Raw genomic sequence first — 24810 nt, 5'->3', positions numbered from 1 at the left:
TAAAATTAATTGCTGTGTCAAAATCATGCTTCCTTTATTGGAAGGATATATCCATGTGTGCATGTTCAGTGTGTAAGGCAGAGGTGAGGAAGAAGTACATCCTGTTGGGGTTTTTTTTGTGGGCTGTTTTTTGTTTTGGGTTGTTCTTTTTTGGTTTTCCTTTTAGTGAAAAGTGATCCAAGATTGCACTTTGAAGCATTGAGTTCAGATTCATATGGAAACCATAAAGTGCAGCTGAAAAACCCTGGAAGACTGGCACTACCAAATAATTATTGGCAATTTTTATAGTCTGTAATCTGCTCTGGATTGTATATGTATCAGATACTAACTCACCGTTGAGGAGCCTCACTTGTACTCTGCCAATGCAAGAGAAAGGAACGGTCAGGTACTACACTAATGCACTGGGTTTGTTTTTCAGAACTGTATTATTACTCCCTTTTTCACAGTCCCCTATTTACACTGCACAAGAAATCATGTCATACCTCCTTATCCATTGCTGCAGCAGTACTCTAAGACTTTGCTACATGAAACTCTTCAGTGTGAGGGTGGTGAGACACTGGAACAGGCTGCCCAAAGAAGTTGTGGATGCCGCATTCCTGGAGGTGTTCAAGGCCAGGTTGGATGAGACTTTGAGCAATGTGATCTAGTGGAAGGTGCCCATAGCAGGGAGGTTGGAACTAGATGATCTTTAAGGTCCCCTCTAACTGAAACCACTATGATGCTCTATAGTACTTGCTGTATAATTTAAATGGTTGCAGTTATGGCTTTGTAGCTGTGGTGTTACATCACAATGCAACTGGCAACAAAACAATTCTAGTATTTAGGAAGCAGAGTTTTATCTTTACCTTTAGAGTGAAATTTCCCACAAGCAAGCTGTCTTGGGACATCCAGTTTCTGATCAAGATCAGAAAACATTTTAATTTCAGCTTCTTAAGTGGCAAAGCTACCTACAAGCAGCTGCTCCTGCAACAAAGGAAGCAGGAAGGAGATGGAGATGGAGAGGAGGACTGCAGCAGAAAGGAAATCACCACCTCCCACCAGCACCAAGAATATATCCAGCCGTTGATGTTTTCAACAGAGCCAGATCCTGCCACCTGCACCAAAGATGGATGTGACAGTGGACTTCCTCACAGAGCTGGCAGAGACCAAAAGGGCAGTTACCTGCTCACTGTGAGCAGGAAAGTGTTGCTTGCAACTTCTTCAGTGATCCACAACCAGAGGATGCAGTTTTCCCAATGCATTTTCCCCAGGGACGACGATTCGGTCACATGAAAAACAGACTTTATCACATCCTATTAGCACTAAACAACATTTTTAACCCAAATCTAACCAGCGCTGACACGACCAGCCTTCCATGATGCTTATGACAGAACTGCTAATAAAGTCATAAAAATAAATTTGGGCATGAATGTATCAAAATACATCATGGAAATTAGACTCCCATAGGAATAAATAGGATTTTATGAGCACAGTTTCTAGTAACTATGAAATCACTTCAGATACATCACCTTTTTCATTCTGGCAGAGTGCTGGAAACGCCAAATGTCAATCAATTCTTACACATTCACAGAGGCTGCTGAACACACAGTGAATACTATTGGTTTCCCAGCTAGGTGTGACCAACCCTCTCCCCTTCTCCTGACTAGAATCAGGACAGTGACCAACCACGCACTCCACCATACAGCCAAACCTCAGGAACAGTGTTGGGAACTGCAAGAACTCTTCCCAGCATCTCCTCAGGCATTGCCAGGTAGGGTGCTTGAGGCCCAGATGTCATGCACTTACAAAGTCCTAGCTGTATTGTTAAATGCTTTAGAAGAACAAATATTTCAGAGACTTTAAATAACACTTTTCCTTTTTTCAATATAGACTCAAAAAATCAAAATCTAGAGGGTTTTTAATTTTCTGTCATCATTTGTGAAAACATAAAGGCCAGATGCAGTCCACCCCACTGAAAGAACAACCAAGCCGGTTCATGATTTTATCATGGAGGAGGAAGCATCTCATACTCTGCTAATAACTACAAAAGTGCCCTTGGGCCAGGTCTTGTGTCTGTTTTGTTTCATCATGAAGACATGTTTGTGCAGAGCTGTACGATCTCTGACCACAGGGTGGAGTAGCTCAATAGCCTGAGCTGCTGATGCTAAGCCCCACATTCAGAAAAAAAGAAAAATCATCTCACAATGCACAGTCAACTTAGACTGCACAGATCGGTTACTGATGTCTGCACCCTTGGAGGATCCTGATTAATGTTCTTTTATTTAAGGAAAATAACACAGTCTTCCAAAAGGATTGCATTGGGTTTACGCTTTGAGTTTACTGATTACAGTAATATTTAAGTAATGACTATGGCACTGCCATTGTGTGTAAACACAGTCTTTTCTTGACACAGAGATGTGCTTTCTATCAATGGAAATCTTTTCATACACCTAAAAAACCAGTTAAGAACTCTTGGAGAGAGTTTGTAAGAGAACAAGAGACCTTGTTGGGTCTCTCATATGGAGACCCAACAAGGCAGAATGCATCAGCTGAGTCCAAAACAAATAGAAGAAAACCCAGATTTACACCTGAAACATCAGTCCTCGGCTGACGTGAAGTGTACATTGGCAAGGCTTGGGAACTCTTCCTGGATCCTCAGATCCAAAGTGTATTTCACTTCAACATCATCGGATGAGATTCTGTGTGACACAGACCATCTCCACTTCTACGTGGATCACTTGATGTCAAGGAGGAAGGGACACAATTGTTCAGTGTGCCTGAACTGATGATAGCATAAGAGAATCTCCTTGGAGAAAATTCCAAAATCTCATCTTAATTCATTACTTGAGCACACAAGTGGACCTGCCCTTTCCTGTTTCAACAACAACTGTCAAACCTCTGATTTCTTAAGATCTTTATACAATATTCACAATTAACAGGAAACAAAATTTTATACCAACCACTGCATGAAGCACACTCCTAGGCACTAAGCTGAGAAGCCATGAATGAAATGTTTTCATCCCTGTTTATAAGTGTTAGTGTCACTTCTCTGATATTTTGATCAATTGATACCAATTTACTAGTTAAAAGATCAATCTTCCCAGATCCTATGCAGGTTTTCCTTCCAATTGCATTGCTGGCAAAACTTTCAAGGCTGCTCTCCTTATTTGCTTCATTAGGTTCTATAAATCAGGAAAGGTTAGCACAATACCTAGGAAAATAAATTCTTATGATTCTCAGCACTTGGGCACTTTCCTTCCCAGACACATGAACAGGAGCCAGGAAGGTCTAGTTTCTCTCTACAGTGGTTCCAATTTTTAACAAATCATCTTAATTCTTACATCTTGTTTAAAAAACAAACAGACAAAAAACCCCAAACATTGTACTAATGTCCCTAAATTGTTTTGTCTAATTAGACTATCTGTAGTTCTCATTGTGACTAGATGTTGAATTGCTTAAATCTCCTCTAAAATTGGCCTGTCACTTGGTAGTGAATGAAGCCCAAATATTTTCAGCAAGGGCTAAACACTTCAAGAGTATCTACTGTAACCAGGTTAAAAAAGATCAGTTTGAATTCACTGTTTTTCTGGTGAAAAAGATCTAGCACAGGCAGTGCCGCATGTGGTATGTATTCACTTTGTTGCTCATCTTATGCTCTTAGAACAGTTCTCAAAGTTCTTTACACATTTTTTTTAGCCTAGAAGCATCCATGATAGGTACCATTCCTATAGCATCCCACATTTATGTTCCCTGTAGTGACAAAAGCCCTACTGTAAATACCCCAATTCCATTCCCCAAGCTTCTATCACCTACTTCAGTTAAGGAACATATTCAAAGAACACTTTTCTGGTACAACCTGACTCTTTAGTTAAGGGGCTCTGTCAGTAAACTTTACCATCACATCTAGCCAGAAGTTTTAAGCATAGTTTAGGGCCACATATACAAATATAGAGAAGAACTTGAATTATAGGGGATCTGTTTATTTCCTGTTCTTAGAAGGCTCTGCACACAAGACAAGAAATAAGCAGATTGAGTATTTCCTATCCCACAGAGAATCTGCAGGCATTACCTGTTGTAATTTTTTAGAGGAATATTTATTTTCTATGTACCTGTGCTAACCAAGCACTCTAAAATTTAACACCCTTTCCCAAGACAGCAAAACATTTATTTAGAGAGCAATTTCTCTCTTTTAAGATTGACACATTAGAAAATATGTGCTTGTACCAACATAAGTATACCCTACCTTTTGAAGCAGCCATGAGTCAATAAGCACAGTGTGCATGGAGAACAGTAATCATAGATGCATAGAACTTTAAATAGTAATTTGTTAATTAGTATTTCAAGTATGGAAGGACTTACTTCAAAAGGTTCACTTCATACCTATAGTACCAAATAGATTCATAGAAAATTAATTCTGTGCAGTATGATACCAGAGCTCACAGCTGTGGAAGCAATTCTGTCAAGTGAGCAAATTAATATTTACGTGCTCTTTCAGAAATGTATGGACACCTGAAATGGAAGTATAATTGGCTTCTTTGTCCCTACCCTTCCTGCCTGTAGCAGTATATTGCTTGTTTCTTTTAATCTGATATTTTCCCTATAGATTTCTCTAAAAACTGCCCTTGTTCATCATCCCTTATATAACCATATCTGTCATGCTGAATACAGCTCTGTCTCTAATCCCATTCATCTGTAGCCACTCATCAGAATGCAAGCACTTCAAAGATTAAAAGAGAATTGCTTCACTTTTCATTTCTTAACCACCAATATTCAGGGATGAGTTTTCATCCATTGGCAGGCTCTGAGCAGGAAGGCAAGAGCATGAATAACTAATGACAAATATGTCCATGAAGATCTCTCTTGGCTGTTTTGAAACGTCTTTGTTCACTCAAGAGAGTTGATGAGTAAACAAATGAACAGGAAGGGAATTCATAAAACACAAAGGCAATTCATAAGCACTAAAATATAACAAAACTATTTTTCTTTCAAGGTACAATGTTGACTTTCTTTAAACACTTCTCAGGACATTCAAAGACTCAAGCAAACAGCAGTAGCAATGGGATAACTTAATACTTCCCTCCTTTTCCCTCTACATTGTTGGTTATCTTTCCCATACTTGAATCATCCAAGTGGAATGGCAGCACACACCTCAGCCCTGTCACTGTGCGATCTCACAACTTAGGGTATTAACAGATGGGCTTTAGGAAGTCTAGAAACACGACTGTTCTTCCTGTCTCTAGGAAGCTGTTATCCCTTTTACAGATTCAGTGGAGCAGAACTGGCGGGTATCCCTCAGCCACCTCCCTGCTAAACCAGGCAAGTGGCTTCAGCCCAGCTCCACAATGGCTGGGCATGAAGTCACTGGACTTGGTGCTGAAACAGCAGAGAAGGACACTGACTTATAAGCCATTTCAGCTGCTGCAGCAGGCAGGAAGAAAGAGAGAGAAAAAGAAGGCTACACCTGTAATCGCCACAGCCTTCTGTAAGGGAACACGCATCTGCTTTAGGATGAAAAACAGCACTAGAACTGGACATCTGCTCAAGTTCCAGACATTTATACACACATGCATTTATGCATGTGAAAGTATGCAATGTTTTGTGGACTAAGATGTTTTTAAAACCCCACCAACTCTTAGCAGGCAATTCATATGGATATCACATCCATCACATCTATTATTTGCAACAAACAAAAGGATCAGACAGCATTTTTTTTCCACTTCTCGTAGAAATTGACTGTCTCCCGGTCTTTTGCTGATGTGGTCCTTGTACAGGATCTGCTTTCCTCTGTCAATCCTGCATTCTACGTGCTTGCTCACTAGAGCACAAACTGAATGTACCGGTGAAACCCTACCTCTGCTGGTACCATAAAAAGCCACGTCACATGTGGGTGACCGCTAACTGTCACAACAGGCCATTTCTGCCACCATAACTTTATCACAGAATCATTGAATATCCTGAGTTGGAAGGCACCCAAAAGGATCATTAAGTCCAGCTCCTGGCCCTGCACAGGACAACCCCCAAAATCCCACCATATGTCTGTGAGCATTAACTTCATGTAACTATGAACCCTGCTGGGACAACACTTTTGCCTGAAGTAGCCAGAGTGATTGATAGGTAACAGAGGTAAGTTTTCAGCTAACAACCTCCATGCTCTCCTACCACTGATTGCTTCCAACAGGGGTTCCTCTTCCTCTCTGTGTCTGTGGAACAGCCGAACTCCTCTTCCCCATAACCCACACCACAAACAGACTCATCATTTGTACCAGTGCACCATGGGAACATGGGCAGCTCCCTACTGATCTTCCATACAGCCAACTGTCAGCACAGGATATCTTGGAAGGTCATGACTGAGAGAATATGATAAAACGAAGAAAAGAATTTTAAAATAACTAAAACTGATAAAGTGAAGAGTCTTAGCATTTTCCTCCTTTGTACTTTAATGTTGCATCTCAATTTCGACAATAAGCTGTAACTGAAATGGAATAAGTCTGGAGACACACATAGTCCAAGAGTAACGACCTTTTTTTGATACCAGAAAAATGTTGTTGATACACTAGAAGCTCTTTTCTTCAACCAACTTTCCAAAGAGACTCAAGGTGCCACCTCAAAGGTGCAAACTGCAGTTAGTGCTCCTGTGGCTATGGGGGGTTGCTCTGGGTACAATGGCAAAGGGCAACCTCCAACAGGAACAGGAAGCTCCCAACCACTCTGTCAAGTAAAAATAAGGTACACCTGACTTTTCAACTGCCTCATAATCCCATGTCCATTTTAATCCAGAATCTGCAACGTCACCCTGATCTCTAGACCTGTCTCCTTATAGTGCAGTCTTTGGACTTTGCCCCAAAATAGCCATAAAACAGTGTCAAGAGCATGGAGAAAGCGCATTATGACACTTCCCATCCCTCTCCTCTCCCTTGCTGTGCTCACACACATACACAGTAATTGAAAGAGACCCAGAAAACTTGGTGAATTTTCTCCCCCATTTGAGCTGACATGGCAATTTATCTCAAATTTTACATGCTTTTGGAGCACAACTTATTAGAAGTAACCCAAGAATGTGTGAAATTTGGTTCAGTGTGGGCTAGGGGAAATAAAAATGCAATAATGAGCCTAGAATTTATGTGAATGAGCAGAACCAAAGAAACAACTCTTTTGGAACCTGTTTGTTTAGGGCAATTTTACTGGTATAAGATAGATGTGAATTTAAAATAGTACAATTACAGATGCTTACTCCCTCAAAATAGATACATTAATTCAGACACATTTATTTTGCCTTTCCTCAAATTTGCTTACGTTGCTTTGGTAGGGGCGTATTTTGAAACAAACTAAAACCCACTCTTTTGTGGGTTATATTTTTAACGAGTTGCTATGGGTCAGCTGTAGCACAGTAACTGAAAATGCAACTATCCACAGGCAGCCAAAATTTAAAATAAAGGTCGAACTCTGTCCTGAAGCTCAAAGCAAGGACGTTGTGGTCTGTCTTTGTTATTTGCTGAGACGAAGTGTGGCAAGCTACCTCAGCTCAGAGAACACACAGCAACACAGTCAGCTGTGCTAGCTCAACCCTAAGTTAATCACTACAGCATCTGCAAACATATTGCACTTTCATACATTTCTGCATTTACACAACTCACACTCTTGCATTCATAGTTGAAGACATACTCTAAAGCTTTTACATTTGTGAAAGACACCACATTCATTTGTTGACACACATTAGCCATATTTGTTGCATTGTTTTATTGTCACTTTGTGTTTTCTTAAGAGTGTTAATCCTGAGGTTTTACCCTGGGCAAGATAACGTTTAAAACCTAGACACAGCACAGTACCCCTCTCTATCTTCTCTTGACTCATTATCTTTGACATGTATCAATGTCATTTACTGTAACAACAGATGTGCTAACACACAAAAACTTCAATTTACTTTGTAATGCAAATTTGTATTAATAGAAAATGTCATTCAGTAGACCAAACACATGCGAATTAGAACTGAATCATAGGAGTTTAAAAAAAAAAGGTACTTGATGTAGGAATGCCATGTTCTTTAAAATCTAAAATTAAAATATTCTTAATTTTTGCAGACAAAGACTGTAATGACACTCAGCATGGAAAATGTATTTTCAATAGCCTAAAAATTCTTTTTCTGTTAGAGACTACAGTATTTACCTCCAGTGCCTGTGTAACAAACTACGTATTTTCTTAACAATCTATTTACAATGATACAATGAAACGTGCAGTAGTTGTTTTACAACAGCCAATCTGCCATTTGATCTCTTTGTTCACTTTTGCTTCTAAATTAAAGAGCTCGATGCTCACCCTGTACTTGACAATGTGCAGGGCCCCCGTACCTGCACCTCCTGAAATCTGGGGACTCACATGAACTCAAGTGACATCATCAGGCCTATAATGATAGACACAGTTTACTGCAACTTATGATCTGTGACCTTTTGCATCCTGAAAAACTCGAGCAGGAAATATAAATATAAGAGACAGCACGGTAACTAAATCCAATACTGCACAGATTTTATCTACAGAGAGCTATCTTGCAACACGAGCTAAACTTGTTTTTAGATGGGGCTTAATATGCCACAATAATATAACAGGTGTTAAATTTTAGAAAAACCCATGAAACTCTTTTTATTCTTTTAAGAAATCGTATCAGCCCAAGAATCAGCAGATGAACGAAAGCAAGTAATTTGTTTACACATGAACTAAAATCCACAGTCTAAACACTACGAATAGACTTCATATCCTCACTTAAACCTGTTCACTAGAAATCACTTCAGGTGCACGAGCCTCCTAGGAGAGAGTATCCCGATTATCCTGCTAACTCTGTACTGATGTTAGTCATGTTAATTTCTGCTTTCCTTCGCATTGCTGCATTTACCTAATGTTGCTAGGCACAGTTCCCCTCCCCGTAAAATTAAGCATGTTAAGCACAAACAAGCTTAATTTAATAACCTTACTTAAGAGCACCCGCATGTTCAACAGTTTAAACTACAGTTCTCCCACGCCGGTTCCCACCACGCTGTGAAGCACAGCCACACCGGGCTACACTGGCAGCCTCCCGAAACATCCTTTCACGGACTGTGCCGTTGAACACCTCGGCAGGGACACACCAGGTCCCCGCGGGCAGCGGCGCCCCGAGCGCCCCGGGGGTCCCTCCCGAGCCAGTCCGCAACTCCACCGCGCAGCCCCTCGGCGGCCGTGGGCTTCCCGAGGCACCGTAACTTCTACCCTCCTGCCGCAGCCGACCTCCGCCGGCTCGGCCCCGGGGCTGCCCCGCCGGGGCGCGATTCCCCGCAGCCCCCGGGCCCGGCCCTGCGGGGCGGCGCCCACGCCCAGGCGCTGCCGCGCCGCAGACAATGGGGGCGGCAGCCCCGCGCCCGCCGGGCCGCGGCGGCGGCGGCGCTTCACTCACCGAACAAGGTCAGAGCCATCGCGGCGGCGGCGGGGCGGGCCCGGAGGGCGGCGGGGGCTGGCCGGGCGGCGCGGCGCTGGCATTGGCGCGGCGGCAGCTCTCGCATCAGCGGCGGGGCGCGCCTGCAACACAAGTTGGGCGCGGGGCTGTCAGGACGCCCCGCGGCGCCGGCGGCCGCCGCCACTTGCTGCCGCGGGGCGGGGCGGGTGCAGCCCGCAGGGGAGGGGAGGGCAGGGCCGGGGGTGTCGGGGGAGGGCAGCCAGGGACGCGCGGCACCGGGGGCAACCCGCGCCCGCCCCCCGCCCGCTGCTCACGCTGCGTCCCGCCGCCTCGGGGAGCCATCTTGCGCCGCACGGCCCGGCCCCGCCCGCCGCGGCCGCCGGGACGGTTCCCATGGCAACGCGGCCGCCGCCGCCGGGGCACAAAGGGAAGCGCGTCCCCTCCCGCGGGGCTCCCGACTCCCATTCCCGCACACCGACGGGGCACCAGCTCATCCCTAGGGCACCGCCGAGCCGTCCCGCACGCCTTTGCTCCCCTGAGAAGATTCCCCGTGGAAAGCACCGCTGCCCCACGGCCGGTGCTTCCCCCGCCTTGGCGGGGCTTTGCTTGCCTGGTCCAGCAGGAGAGCCACCGGTCCTGTGAAACACATGACTCTTTTGAAAGCGAGGTGAGAATTGCCTCTTAAATGCCAGCAAGCACGAAGAGAGCAAACCCATATACTTCCCCTCCAAATCTTTGATTTGAGACATTTCAGCCAGCCCAGCTACCGTCATTTTTCGCTGTCTAGGACTGTAAACTTCAGCGCTAAAAGCATTTAATTGAGAAGACAGCATCGCGCCTGGTGTAACTCACTTGTACAGTTTGCATTTTCAACCTGAAAACAGATACAAGAGAGGGTAGCGAGTACTCGGCAGACCCTCCCAGCACACGCAGGATAACCAGACCCACCTCTCTTGGCTGTACAGAAGTTCCTCACTCACAGGTACTTCTCTCAGATGCAAACTGTGCGTGCTGAGAATTCAAATCCAGCCTGAGCACAATCCACACAAGTTTAATCTACTACAGCTGTAGAAATTCACAACCTTCAGCCGAAGGCTTCGGAGACCTCAGCCAGGGCAAGCAGGCATTGCAGGTGTTTTTATGAACATCATAGAGCCTGTCCCACCTTCGCTTGGGGCACTGTGGTGGCTTCTGCAGCGGGTGCACAGTGAGAATCCTGCCTTCAAGATAAGATTTTTGGCAGAGGACAGCCTGAAGGAAGAAGAGTGTGTACACAGGCTGCATCCACAGCTGCTGCAATTAATAGTTCCAGTTCTGTGAATGCAGCTCAGGGTCAGCAAGTACATAAAATACATTTTCTTTCAACAAGACAACTAAAACAAAGGTCTGTCTGAAAAACAGGTGGTTTATGCAGCTAGCTGTTTTCATACTCAGTGTTCTACCTAATCTTTTTTGTAGATAACAAAAGGACAAGATAGTGTGGGAGTTTTCAGTATCTTTAAATCCGGTTTAAGACAACAAGAAAAACATGCAGGTTTGTTATGTCTGTCAAATATTTCAAAACATAGGTTTTTATGTTGATATACTTTGCTTAGCATGCAAAGTTAAAAGAAAAATAAACATTTTATCCCAGGGTGATCATTTCCTTCATTTTATTCCTTGCCAAAGGAATTCTAGCATGATGGACCTGATTTCACAAAACATTTTCATTTTGCATGTATAAAGTGCAAAAGTTTATTGAGCAGCTGGACTACTGAGAAATAATATTTTAATTGCAGAGCTAAAAGGTTAAAAATAGATGAAAACTGGTTTGGAAAAAAGCAACACAATAAATCTTTGCCATCCTGCCTACATGATTTGACCTTTGTGTGCACGGACTGTTTTGCTTGGCTTTTTGGAAATAAGTTAGACCTTCCTACAGATTTTTTCCCTCTTACATTTCCTGGAATTAAATCCTAAGCTTTCACTCCAACTTCCTTCAATTAAACAGCCAGTTTTTACTATTCCACTACTCCCAAATCTTTATTGCTAACTACTGAACTGCATGTTTACTTTAAAAATGCTTTCCTGTACAGAGAGTGTAACACAGTTTTTCATGATAGGCATTATCAATACTAGACTTGTTAAGATCAGTCTGAGTGATTTGATTAGTCATTTCAATTGTCTAATAATGCCTTTCCTATTAGTGCAGTTATGGCTAAAACCTAGGGAAGTGTATTGGTCATTTCACAGTTAGTTACTGGAGCTGTATTTTACTGTGCCTAGAAGAGTTCTGCAGCTGATCTGAACTTTCAAAACAAATTGAGCTCAATTATTATCTCTGATTAGATGCTTTTCTTGGTTTAGGAGGATGTTTTGACCCAGGCTCCAGCACCCTGCAGAGAACAGCAGCAGATTTTGGAAGGACTTCACCATCAAGCTCATACCCAGAGCTCTCAACCAGCCCTCACAGGCGTTGGCAAAAAAAAAGGTGACGAGGGCAGCAAGAGGTGTGTGTGTACACAGTATGTACCCTCTTACCCGATGGCAGCTCTGGCTTTTACAAGGGCTGACAGCCTTAACATGGCAGGAAGAAATCAAAGATGGAAAGCAGAAAAAAAGAATTAGCCCGAAGTTCACCAGGCAAAGGTCCCTTCCACCACACCCTACTTTTGAATGGACCTGAAATCCTGATGGAGATTTCTGTTTAACAACAACATTATCTTAAAATTACATAATGCCTTATCGAGCCAGCACATCTTAGTGCACCAGCAATAACAATGATTTAACTGCTACTGTGGGAATTTCGTTAGAAGAGAGCTGGAGCTGACTGAGCGCTGACCTACGTCGCCTTGCACAGGGGCGAAGGGAGGAAATGCAGATGCTCGGGAGCAGCTGAACCACAGTTCCCACCTGGCGCTGTTTGGCCAGAGGGGCTGTTCCTTCGCAGAGACCCCAGAGCGCAGGCTTGATCTTTTGCAGGGGAGAGCACAAAAGAGAACCCGGTTGTGCATGACCTTGATGTAAATGGCAGCAAGCATGACCTTAGTGTCTTGTTTCCCTGGATCTTTAGCCCTTGAAAAGCCCTCCTTTTGCAAAATTGGCTTGTTAGCATCATTAGTGTAGAAAAAGCACTATTATACTTGCCACCTCCTAGGAGTATTTAGGGGTGTATTTACAAAGTGTACCTCAAGGATAAAGTCTCCAAAGAGAAATACATGAATAACATGCTATTTTCTGGCCTGCTCACTGTCCTTCAGTAGGTTTCTTGCCTTGTCTCCCAAACCTCAAGGCTCTTTAAAAACTGCAGTCAGTTACTACTGCTTCGTTATTCAGGTAAAATTTCATCACTGGGATTTGCGATTGGTTTCTAGTGTTTAGGTTTTTTTATTTTAGCCCCTCTCCTTTTGCTGCCTTGCTCTGGGTGCTGAGCACCATGGGACCAGTACCCCATTTTCTAGTGGCCTTTCTTTGATCCATCACTTTGTCTGAGAGTCTGGTACAAAATTGCTTCTAATTACCTGATGTTTATTCTTCAAACCTTAACTAATTCGCTAATCATATAGTGATAAATGAGATTTTTAAAATTAATCACTGACATTTTAAAAGATTTATACACAACTGGAAAAAAAGGTTCCCAGCTAGTAAATATAATGTTGTGTGAAGGAAAAAAAAACCCACTATAAATTGAAGCTGTCCTGTATTAAAGGGAAGCAGTAAAACTGAAGACATGGGGAGATGTTACCTGATGAACAGTGGTAGCATCTTATCACAGTTAGTGTCTTTGTGCTACAGACCCCCTTGACAGCAGGAAAACAGCACTGGTAGAAGCCTTGCCACGTGCAGAATTTAATTTAACTTCGAATGTGTAATTGCTTGGAGTTTGTGAGGCAGGCAGGGAGGTGGCCAAGGGCTGCCTTACCGAGCAGATTCGGAGTTCACAGTATTTGCAATGGAACATTTACTCCTTGGAAAACAGCAAGGCAGATTTCTACCACTTATTCAGTAAGATAAATTCAATTATTTTAGCTAATTTAAAAGTCATCAATTAAAAGTTTGAAGACTGACTACCAAGCTTGCTAGTTATAATTAATGTTTATGTAGATGACAACTATTTAAATGTAACATCAAGCCTTATCACCAAACCCAGGATTGTCATTGCACATTACCAGCATTTTGGATAATCTTTCTCCCTTTAATGAGAGAACTGGCATTTGAGCTTATATTTTGGATGCTGCTATTGTTTATTATTAGTAGCAAAGTTATTTAAACACAATATTACCTAACACTGTTACAGGCATAGAGGGAGAGAGAATTCCTGCATCAAGTACAGCAGCTATGAGCAACCTTTGCAAACCAGACATAATCAGTGTTTTACTGGGATCTATGCTAGTCTGCAGATTTTGGTGGTAACTTTTTTTTTCTTTTATCTACAGGGTACAGACTAGCAAAATAACAGTTACTAGGGGGAACTTGCATGTTGAATTTTATGATCATTGCCAAAGAAAGTGACATAAGTGTAACATATCCACCATGGCTCCTGTTTTAAATCACAACTACCAAATTAGGAACTCACATTTGCCATCCTACCCAAATCCATAGGACTATGGCACTATGTCCCATAACAACTTACAGCAGTTTAGTACACAGTAGGTGGTGTACACCAATGAAATGAAAAATGGGCTTAACACACCTGCTTCTGGCTCTCTGGGTCATGAAAAAATATTTGACAGAAATAGCTGGCAATGACAACCTTTAGAGTTGGCTTTTCCTGGTTACAGTCAAAGTGAATGCCACAAGATCTAAGGGGAACCAGCACATGAGCACAGTCATAGTTTTAAAATTAAAATAAAGCTGTTTTCTTTGAAGCCTAAAGAATGTGCTTTGTTTAGACTGATGTTATGAGACATTATGCCATTTTTGAATGGAACTGCATTAAAGTAAAAAAAGCTCCCCCTTGCCTATGTTTCCTGAACAAAGTCCTTTCTAAAAGAATTTTTAATGAATTTTACATCATGACTCCCACTTAATTGGATTTCCAAGATGTGCATAAATGTGGTTAGAATTACATCATGAACAGGTACTATGGATAGGATATAGGTGATGCAACCTATGTATCTTGGCAAAATCATATGATCTTAAACTTTGATGCTGACACGTGGGGCATTTCTCTCATAGCAGGTTCCCAATGATATTTAGAGGCAGCAATATCAAAATAGGCAAGTGACTAAACTATTTATAACTGCAAAAGGGTTTTTTTAAATTATTATTTGCAGCTGGTCTGAATGTACTTTAACACCAGACTTTTTATGAGCTTTCTTACTGCTCATGTGCACACTTACTAGCATATCGCATCAGCATAGACTTCTAGTGTGAGATCAGCTAGTAATAAAATTATTAAAATATTCGGAAATTTCAAAATTGCTTGCACTTTTGCTCAGATGTAAGAGCCACATACTCTAAGTTACATTTTTAAGAGTCCTGTGCAAGAAACACAATATGTTTTTGATTGCTTGCTTTATTAAGTGAAATGAACAGGCTAATTAAAGAAATTCCAGGAAGTTTCTGCTTTCTGTCTCCTAGGGACATGCCTCAAGTGTCAAAGGAGATAATACTGATGGCTATAAAACACCCAAGTCTGTTTATACTGGCTGTAAAATGCAACTTATAGCTTCTATTTAACTTTCATAATATTTCCTTTTTATACCATGCTTAGAAATTCATATTAAGACATTAGTTGAAGTAGTGCTTGTATATATTTGAAAAAAATCCCTGGTAATTGCAAGTTAAAAAACAGAAGGCAAGCCATTGGCAAAACAGTCTTGGGAATAAACTGTTATGACTATAATTTCATCCATAAACACTAAAAACTAAGAACAAGCTAGCCATCAAAAAATATAAAAGTCTCCAAGATACCTCTAGTCTTGTCTTTCAAAATGTGTTTGACCCTGAGCGATGATCTCCTACTTGAAGCCATAAGCTATGGCACAGAGCTGGCTGTGGTTCTGCAATCAGTTCAGACTTCTAGAACCCCTAGATCCACTTGTAGATCCACTGGATGGATTTGAAGGATTGTTAAAGAAATTGAACTTTCTCATAAGCAACCCAAACCAGCAATTCTGAGGTGCTATACAGAACTGACACACAATTACTCAATTTTCTAATACCGGTCCTTCAAAGTAATTTCTATATTCTTAGAGAACCTATGTATGTGTTACTGAAGCTAGTCAAAAGTAATGTTTTTAATGAGGATATTAGTTATCCCATGCAACTTGCTTCTCAGAAAGAGTTGCATCTTCTAGACTACTTAGGGTTCTTTGAGATAATGTTCATGTTTTAGAGCACATCAAATGTTTAAGGGTATTTTAAGCCTCAGTAATGTACTTTACTTGAACAAAGGTGTACGAGCCCTGGTAAGGCAAACTGCATCAGATTTTAAGTTGAATTCTATGCGATAATTTAGAAAATGGACTATATGAATAAGAAATGAAGTTTGGAAAAGTTCTAAGAATTTCCTGCTGTATAGACATATGCAATCTACTTATCAGGTGCCTTTGTAAAATGAACTTTAATGACCTGAAGATGCTTCTAAGTCCAAGCCTCAAAGTGTTGAGATAGCAGAAGCACTGGATAACTAATTTGCAGTTCAACAAGTCTCTGAGAGATGTGTTTACTTCCACCAGGAAGACTTTTGAAGGAGAATATAAAATCTTCCAAACCAAGTGGGCAAGCACATGCACTAGTGATATCTCTCTGCTTTAATGCACAGCTAAGTGTGAGCAGGCAGGTAATGGCAGCAGGGTGCAAAAGGCAGCAGAGAATAATGTGGGAAATATCTTTCAAGACCAGCATTAGTTCTTCAGGATCGCAGAGAGATGACATTTACCAAAGCAACTTCAAAGAGCTGAAAGAGATTAAAGTTTTTCCTCTTAATGATTCTAAAGTGTTACTGAAGGGATCAATAGCTCTTCTGTTAAACAAGCTGTTCAAATCAAGTATTCCTGGAGAGGAGATAAACCAGTCCTGGAAGTAATAGTGAGATTTAATTAGAATTTGAAATTGTTCAGTGTTCGTTAATTTATCTGCCAGTTTCACAATAGTTTTAGTGAACTGTAAGTTTACAACAGTAGGATTCCTTATGAAAGGAAAAAATTATCTGATTCTTTCTGAGCCCTTTTAACTGTGCCTCAATTATTTATTATGTAGCCCACGTAGAGAAATTTCTCTTTTCTGTACCTTATGTCACTGTTTCCTTCTGGGGGAGGAGGAGAGAAGGAAGGGAGAAAAAATCGTTACTTCCCGTTTCTTTAATAATAAAATAATTGCATCCCATTGTTGTGCACGTTTTCCTTATTGTTAACCAAGACACATGGAAAGCCCCTCAACAAAGCAAAACTAAATTAGCAGATATCCAGGTCCTAAATTGGATGCCAGAGACTATTACTAAGACTTGGAAACTTTTCAGCTGTGCATGCAGCGGTTTTATTTAAAAAAAATCAGAGATCAGGTAACTGATCTTGCAATCTGACTTGCCCATCACCACACCAAGCTCAGATCTGGAATTCAACCTCATGTATTCAATTGTGAACTCCTGCAATCCTCAATCAAATGGATATATAGGAAACTAATTCCTGGTTTAGTCCTTCCAACATCCAGTTCCTAGCAGTTTTCTACACAGATATGATCCCAGTGCTTTCAGCCTATGCAAACACAATGACTTCAGAATTCAGAGTTTATCTGCACAACAAGTCACTAACAAGGGAAGCAGTTTCCAAAGAGGACTGTTTGGTTTTTTTTCTTAAACCCCAATAAGTCAAGGAAGTATGTTTTGAACATACACAACCAAGCAAAGTTCTTTGGGAAACTTTGCACAACACTGCAGGTGCAGGGGGGATCCAGGCCTTCACCATTTTGGTGTGGGTTATAGCAACGTTTCAACTGCCAATTTGCTGCTTGTTGTCAAAACCCAGTTTCTTTGGTCCACCAAGGGAAAGCTGCTCTCCTTTGTGATCCCAGATGGATGTACTTTCATGAAGAATGTGTCTTAAACTATTTTATGGGAACAATGGCTAAAGAAATCTAATTAGTTTATCCTCAGAGTGTTAAAATCAAAAGCAATAATCCAGATTGTTATGTTATACAGCATTAAAATAATTTCCTCTTTATAGCATATAATCATTAGCCACATAAAGACAATTCCCCCCCCAAACCACTGAAAGTAACATTGTCTGTATTCTGTCCAGTTCTTTCAAGGAAGGAAAAATATTGTGAAGGCACTATATACTGTTTCACTTGCATTTGTATTTAGCTAGATAGCTTCAAAAACATAGATGCAAAGTTCACGTGGATCATTACTAATCAGTTGTTTTCCCTATTCTTTCTCCTTTATTCTTTTCTTTGCTGTGTGCACAGCAAAACGCCTTCCGTCTGACTGTGGAAAATCCTAAGAATCCTCTTTAAAGCATCCTGCTGCTCTGAAAACTTGAGAGTGAAGGGCAGATGTAGCGATAACAGCTGCAAGACTGCAGTTGTTACTCAGAGAAAGCCACCATTCTAGCTTTAAGAAATTGTCCCAGATCTAGGGATTTCCTTGTGTATATTTAGCAAGGACAAACAAGACAGATTTCTTGGTGCTTTTCAGACTGCATTTGCCACTGCTTCCCGAACCCTTCCTGTTCCACCTACCTAAATGTGCTTCCATGACAATTTACTCCCATCAAAATCAGTGCTGCTCTAGTCCTGTTTCTGCTCCCTGCTATTTCTCTGCAGCTGCACTGGCTGTTGGCCAACACCAGGGCCTAGGAAAATAACCAGCAGCATCCTAGAGGGACAGATGAGTGCACGAGTGCCAGTACTGCCATCACAGCAAGGGCAGGGACTCCAGAGCAGCCCAAACTCTCCGAAGCCCCTCTTTGTAAGCTGTGCTGTGAGTGCCCTTGTTAATCAGACTCTTTAGTCTGCTGCAGTTTACTTCAAATACCATACAAAACAAGAATCAAAATGAATATTTCTTTATCCATCCACAAACTCTTTCACAGCCCATCAAACCAATGTCGTGCCACTTTCACAGACTTTACAATGACGTCAGTGGGACAGATTAGATTTCTGCACCAGCCTGCAGAACACACCCCAGAGACCCTCGGTCTGTGCACAGCCCTGGCGACTGCTGCTGCTGCAAACATCTTGCAATGGAACAGGGCAACAAGGACCAGTAGATGAAGGAATTCAAATAGTGCATGGAAAAAGCAGACCCATAAACAACAACAACAACAAACCCTCATCACAGTGAAGTGCAAACTCATAGAAAGGTGAAACACTGCAGAGCTCTCTTCAGTCAGCTCCATGTATAAAGCCGGACTATCTCCATCAGTGGGCTCATATCACATGCTGGCTCCTATGCCCAGTTTACATTGATGAATATATTTACATAGAATAACTTTTAAAATTATTTTTATTATTTATTCTTGCTGTACAAGTAAAATCTGTTCTTCAACTCTGCAAGCCAGTTTATGGCAGTTACTTTTTCAGGAGTCTATTCTAGAAGCCAAATTTGTTTTGTTAATTTTTTTAGAGTTTATATTCTACTCTAAGGAGTCAAGTAGGCAAACTGTGCAATGAAGAAACTTATACCATTCCCTGGTAGTTCATTAGAAGAGCAAAAGGGATGGCTTCCCCTTAACTCCTTGGAGAATGATGAACCAGAGGCCAAAGCCTTCTACCAGGAGAGGGACAGAGTCAGTGAAGCAGAGGTGGCTTTCAGCTCCTTTCAAACAGTGCTGGCCAAATTATATTTTATTATCAAGTAACAGTAAGGTGCAGCCTACCAACTAGGTATGAAATTTTATTCAACCCTTAGCAGGGGAAAACTCCATGACCTACCTGGGCCCAGCTGCAGAGGCAGGCAAGGAGCTCCCAGGTAGCATGGCAGTGTGGCGTCTCTGCCACGGCTGGCCCAGGCTGGGGGGACTGTACCTTCCCTCTCCCTCTTTATCTTCTTCTCTCAAGAGCTTAATGCACTGTAAAATGTAGAATATTAGGAAAAAAGTATGAAAACGATGTCAATGTAAATAAAGTATTTTCTGAAAATATTCAGCAGTTACCACTAGATGGCATTTTGTTCCTGAGAAATTAGAAACTCCCAGAGTTCAAATTAGATGTTACAGACAGCAGGAAACAGTAGGAAATGGAATTACTTATCTCGTTCAGTTAATAATTTATTATCCATTGTCTTGTATAAGCAAGACATCACTAACAGAAGACATTTTATTTTCAAGTTTATAAATTGCTTTTATTTAACTATAGCTCTTCAAGTGACTCTTCAACCCTCTGCCCAGTAGGCAGAGGTCTGAGCTGTAGTCAGCACTTACAAAAATCTCTTCCACACTTTTAAATGAAAGGCAAATGTAGGCCAATTCACAGACTTTGAGCATGCCATGGAAATCTGCCAGAAATGCCTTGCTCCAGTAACTGTACGCAGTATTTCCTGTGTTATTTTTGGATAAACCCTTAATACAGACGGCAGTACAAAAAATAATTCCATTCAGGAATAGAGCTGTTACAGTTTGCTTATTATGAAGGAATAATTTAATAATATTCACTTATTAATATTATATTTTTCACTGGTTCATTTTAATGGCAGCTTGTACAAGCTGTGATATACAAGGTGACATTTACATTCTTAATCTTTGCAGGGTACAATGTATCATACGCAGAGGTGCAATGAAGCTCTACTGGGCACAACCTGGGGTGACATATAGGTGGCATTGTTTAATACGACATTGTTTGACATCTGTAAGCCTCTCCATGTCAGATTAAACTAAGCAAGGTTATTTCCCTTACTCTGCATCAAAATAGGAGACTGAGAAGTGAACTATTAACTTTTTCCTTAAAAGAGACTAGAGGACAGTTAACTCTTCTTATAGAAAGTCAAAACATCTTCAAGAAATGTCCTTAATTTTGCATGTATGCAAATATTATGAGGATGTTTTTTCATTAGATTATCATAAGCACTGCTGCTCTGAGCATAGAGCAGCCTAACAGTTAATCACAGCAAAATTCAGCAAGCAGAATATTAATGAAAATAACCCTCACCTCTTCATAAAACAGGCACAAGTTTCTCTGAAGTTCTCAGTGTAGGAAAACTGCTTTGCTTTAAGTCAAGTATTTTAAGAGAGAGTGTACTGCAAAATTAATTGGCTTTTTAAAATGGCTTTATATTGTTTTAATAAGTATATACCCGCACTTTTTTTAGTTTAAATTTAGCTTAATACTATTCTCCAGCAACATAAACTGGACTAGAATCAATCAGTAGACATGTCAAACCAAAAGTTTACAATCTGTAGAAGTCTGTGTTTGTAACAATCTAATTCTGCCAAACTGGTGACATTTTCTCAGGTAGACAAGACTCACAGATTTTATGCACCCTCGGGAACATGCCTGGGTGCCTGCCATATTGCAAAGGGCAGTTCAGTGAAGGTGGGGGGTGTGCCCTTATCCAGTATGTGAAAACAACAACAAAACCTAAACTAGACGTGAACTTACAAGAGCAGGTAAAGATCATGCGTTTCCTTCTTGAAACAAAATTACTTTGCCAGACCTTTGTAACAAGTACAAAATTTATATAACAAACTGGTACTTACAATTTAAGTATAAATCCAAGTCAGTATAAAGTGTTTCTATCGCAAGAAGCCAATGCTGTGCCATATGTGACAAATACAACTGTTAACTCAGAAATAGCATTGCAGTTGTATGGTGACTGGGAACAGAGCTCAAAGTTCTATGGCCAGCAACCTCCCTACACAGCATTCAAGAGAGTGCTGCATAATTTATAGAAGAAAAAAGAGTAAAGTGCTATTAGAATCAGAGCTCTAAAAATTTTGGGTAAACAGTTAGATACAGAATTAAGAAATATTTTACACATATGTGCAAGTCATAAATTGCAATCTTAATAACTTAAGAGTCATTAAATAGTCAACAAAATGAGCAAGTGTTCAAAATGTTCTTATCAACCAGTGAAATATACAGCATCTGCTCGACATTTACATGGATTATCTATTTTTCTGGCAAAAATCATTAGTCCTTTATATCAATTCTGCTGAAAGAGAGGACAGAAAGCAAGAAAACCTTTTGCTTGTTTTCAAATCACAGCCAGGCTGACTGTAAAGTCTGTCGGCATTTTAGAGGCAACCAGAATGACTGTATATCACTTTTAACAGAATTTTTCTCAACACAGCCTTATGAATAATAGGATGTTTATACTACTTACCTCAAGTGAGATCCAAACATTCCTAACATCACTGTAAACATTTGGAAGGAATATATCTTCACAGAACGCATGCTTGTGTCAGAGGAAAGGGCTGCTATAGTTGGGCAGTGAAAGATAGCACCTTCTTGCTCAGAGGAAATAGTGGGCAATAGTTCAGACATTTTGCCCCCCGAATGTCATTCTTTCAATTTATTCAGAAAGTCAATTTATTTTGTTTGCTGCTAAGGCAGAGGGCTCATTCTCTCCTTGCTCATCTCCCTTTTCTCCTGATTAGAATCCCAGACGTAGGACATGGATATGATTTCTGATTTTATTTTTAAACATAAGCAAATTAGTAGGCTTTTTGAAATCATCCAGTTAATAAAATACATCAGCCCAGTAATTTCTCAAAGGCGGTGTTTTTGCCTCCTGTAATGGCCTAGAACAAGTGATTCACCTAAAGGGAGGGAAGTACTATTTATGTACCGTGGCAATAGTAGCTTGCAGCAAAACAAGAGCAGGAGCGTTTTAGGCAGTAAAAAAACCGCAGTCTTTTATCTTTCAGGTAGCTGAACACAGCCATCAGACAGACATTCAGTGCATTCAATCCACGTGCACAGGATGGTGTTAAATGGAGGTGTAATAACTCATGTTTGTACTTTGATGTACTGAGATAGCCACAGGCAAGAGCGAAGCAAGGAAAATCTGGTTACCTGCAAGGAATCTATGTGCCAGCGCTTCATTCCTGAAGCTCATCACAGGCTAGCACTGACAGACCTCCCTAAGCTCATTAATTGTAAACTGGAGTATCACCAGGCTCTGCTGCCTATGGTGGTTACAAATACTGCCCACTCCCTACCCTACTTTCTTTCTGCTATTGGTATTAAAACCATATAAAAGTTCCTAGAACCATGACTCCTTTTCTTTGCTTCAAGCTGTTTTGCAACTTTTATGTTTGTTACCACTTGTAGTTTGTCTAGGCAGCTTAAGATACTGTTTCTTTACACTGACTACAAATAATAAATATCCTTTCATAATGATTTTACAACACTTTTCTGATTAGCTATTCATTCCCAGATTAAATTGTTACAGGTAGTTTATTTAGAAACTTAAGAACCTTATCTTTTGTCCCTTCTTCTTTCCCAAAAATGAACAGCATTAAGTGCTTGGAACAATATACATTATTATAAAACTGGTAATAGAGGAGGGATAAAGATTTGAGCAAGGTTTAAAATAAAATCATTACATAAATTGGATCAAGTTTATTTGTCGATATTCTATTGATAGCCACATGATAGATAACAACTAACCCCATACCTAGGAAGTTTAAACTCTTTTTGAAGAGGGTGGCACTTTGCAGAATTATGAAGCTATCAGCTTACAACCCACACTCATTAGTTGTGCAGACAGTCTGTAATGAAATCTTTTGTAACACTTAAAAGTCCCTCTATACCTAAACATATGTATTATAATATATCTTGGTTTAGGAAGATCTAAATGTCAAGATATTATAAGCTTCTCATATCTATTTTAGCTTAAGAAAACAAGATATACAGTGTGCAGAAATTCCTTTTCTGACTACTAACTTCTCAAAACAGAAGTTTGCTATAGAGAGTTAACCAAGGAGGAAGCAATATGAAAAAAGGAATTCCACACTAAATATATAAGCACTTTCTGGGGCTCATGACACAAGGAAAAATATTTTGAAGAAAGTGAAGGAAAAAAAAAGAAAAAAAGTCATATTAAAACGTAAAATTAAAAGGACAGGACACTTACTGTTAAAGAAGATGAAACTTTGAAAATTTCATGATACTCTTGTCCGAACCAGCCCTACACAGTGTTATACAAGACACAGGTTAAAATAATCATACCTGTATTACCATCAATCCGATGGTTAAAAATATATGTAAAGACAACCACAAGCCAATCTTACACTCACTGTTCTGCAATGTAAATGAGCGCAGTTCCAATTATGTCTCTACTGAGGGGAGCAACAGACAGCATATAAATGCAAACAGCCTTCATTAGACACATTGCCATGAGTATATTAATCATGTCAAGAAGCATTGCTGAAGTTTCCTTCAGCGCAATTTAACATACCTTACTTTATTAGGATGCACTCAATTTCACTATGTTTTCTCCTCATTATCATTTATGATGACCAATTAAAATGTTTGTGTCTGTCTTTAAGCAAATTACTTCTGTAATTCAGGTAGCTGAAATCACCGCTCATCCCACACTTCTGTCATCTCCCTCCCTCAGTGTAATATCTTTCTTTGCCCAGCCTCTATTAGCATTTTAAAGAGAAAAAGCTTACTTGGATTGAGTAGTTAAGGTATAAACCTGAGTCCTTTTACAGGACAGACATTAAAAAGCGGGTTGGTTCTCCACCCCACCCCTCCACCCCTTGCCCTGAGTATCTCTGTTATACTGCCTTCTTTTTTTCCCCCTTGGAGTGACAAGTATAACTCATACAGTCAGAAAAAGAACATAATGGAGCAATAGAGGCCTTGGGCATTATTTTCATATTGGGCTCAAAGTTGTGAGCAGCTTAACTTCATTTCCTTTGGTAGTAAAGGCAGTAAAGGCAACAATTGGAAACACACAACAGCTTTACCCTTTTGTTTCCTCCAAAGCCTCCATAGTAGGGTTCTGTCAAGAGCTTTTCAAATGATAACAACACGTGCCTCTCCATGTATGTTTCCAACACCCATAAATAAGCCCAAATCATTTTTACTATTCTAAAAATCAGGCAAGGGCATGATTTTTTATGAACCTTTGACAACACAACTGTGGTCAGCCGTTCATCTGACTACAGCTGTTATTTCTGGCTTCATGCATATTGAAATAAAATTAAAATAGCTGGAACTTAGCTGGACATTCTGATTACATACAGTGCTTTTGCTGTGGAACTCGGGGCAACCAGAAATGGCTGAGCAACATCTGGGATCACCAAGCTATGTTTATGAACTCATTTGTCTGTGGATTACCCTGGGCTCCTGGAACTAATGATACAAGGTTTATTCCTCAGAAGCTGCTGGAGCTCAACTACAGAGCAGTGGAATTTGCCTTATTTTCTATAGAAATGTACGTGTTCTTGTTTACATAACATTACTCTGACATTATAGTAATGACTTCCAGAAAAACGCTGATAATTGCAAGGGTGAAGAAATAAGTCTGAAGACAGTGC

At 40.6% G+C, this 24810-nt stretch overlaps 1 protein-coding gene across 1 annotated transcript in view; it reads right to left on the bottom strand.

The window, feature by feature from the left end:
* CHN1 (chimerin 1) overlaps window positions 1-9611 on the bottom strand; it is a 99498-nt gene extending 89887 nt beyond the window's left edge. Inside the window, exon 1 of the mRNA XM_027678510.1 lies at window positions 9398-9611. Coding sequence (XP_027534311.1) covers window positions 9398-9503 — 106 coding nt within the window. The 5' untranslated portion in view covers window positions 9504-9611. The remainder of the gene's footprint in view (window positions 1-9397) is intronic.
* Between the last annotated feature and the right edge of the window lie 15199 nt (window positions 9612-24810).

The sequence above is a fragment of the Neopelma chrysocephalum genome, unplaced genomic scaffold (genome assembly GCF_003984885.1).
Source record: "Neopelma chrysocephalum unplaced genomic scaffold, ASM398488v2 Primary Assembly neopelma1_44, whole genome shotgun sequence".
Classification (NCBI taxonomy): domain Eukaryota; kingdom Metazoa; phylum Chordata; class Aves; order Passeriformes; family Pipridae; genus Neopelma; species Neopelma chrysocephalum.
The sequence above is the reverse complement of the archived record's forward strand: the minus strand, read 5'-3'. Positions and strand labels throughout refer to the sequence as shown.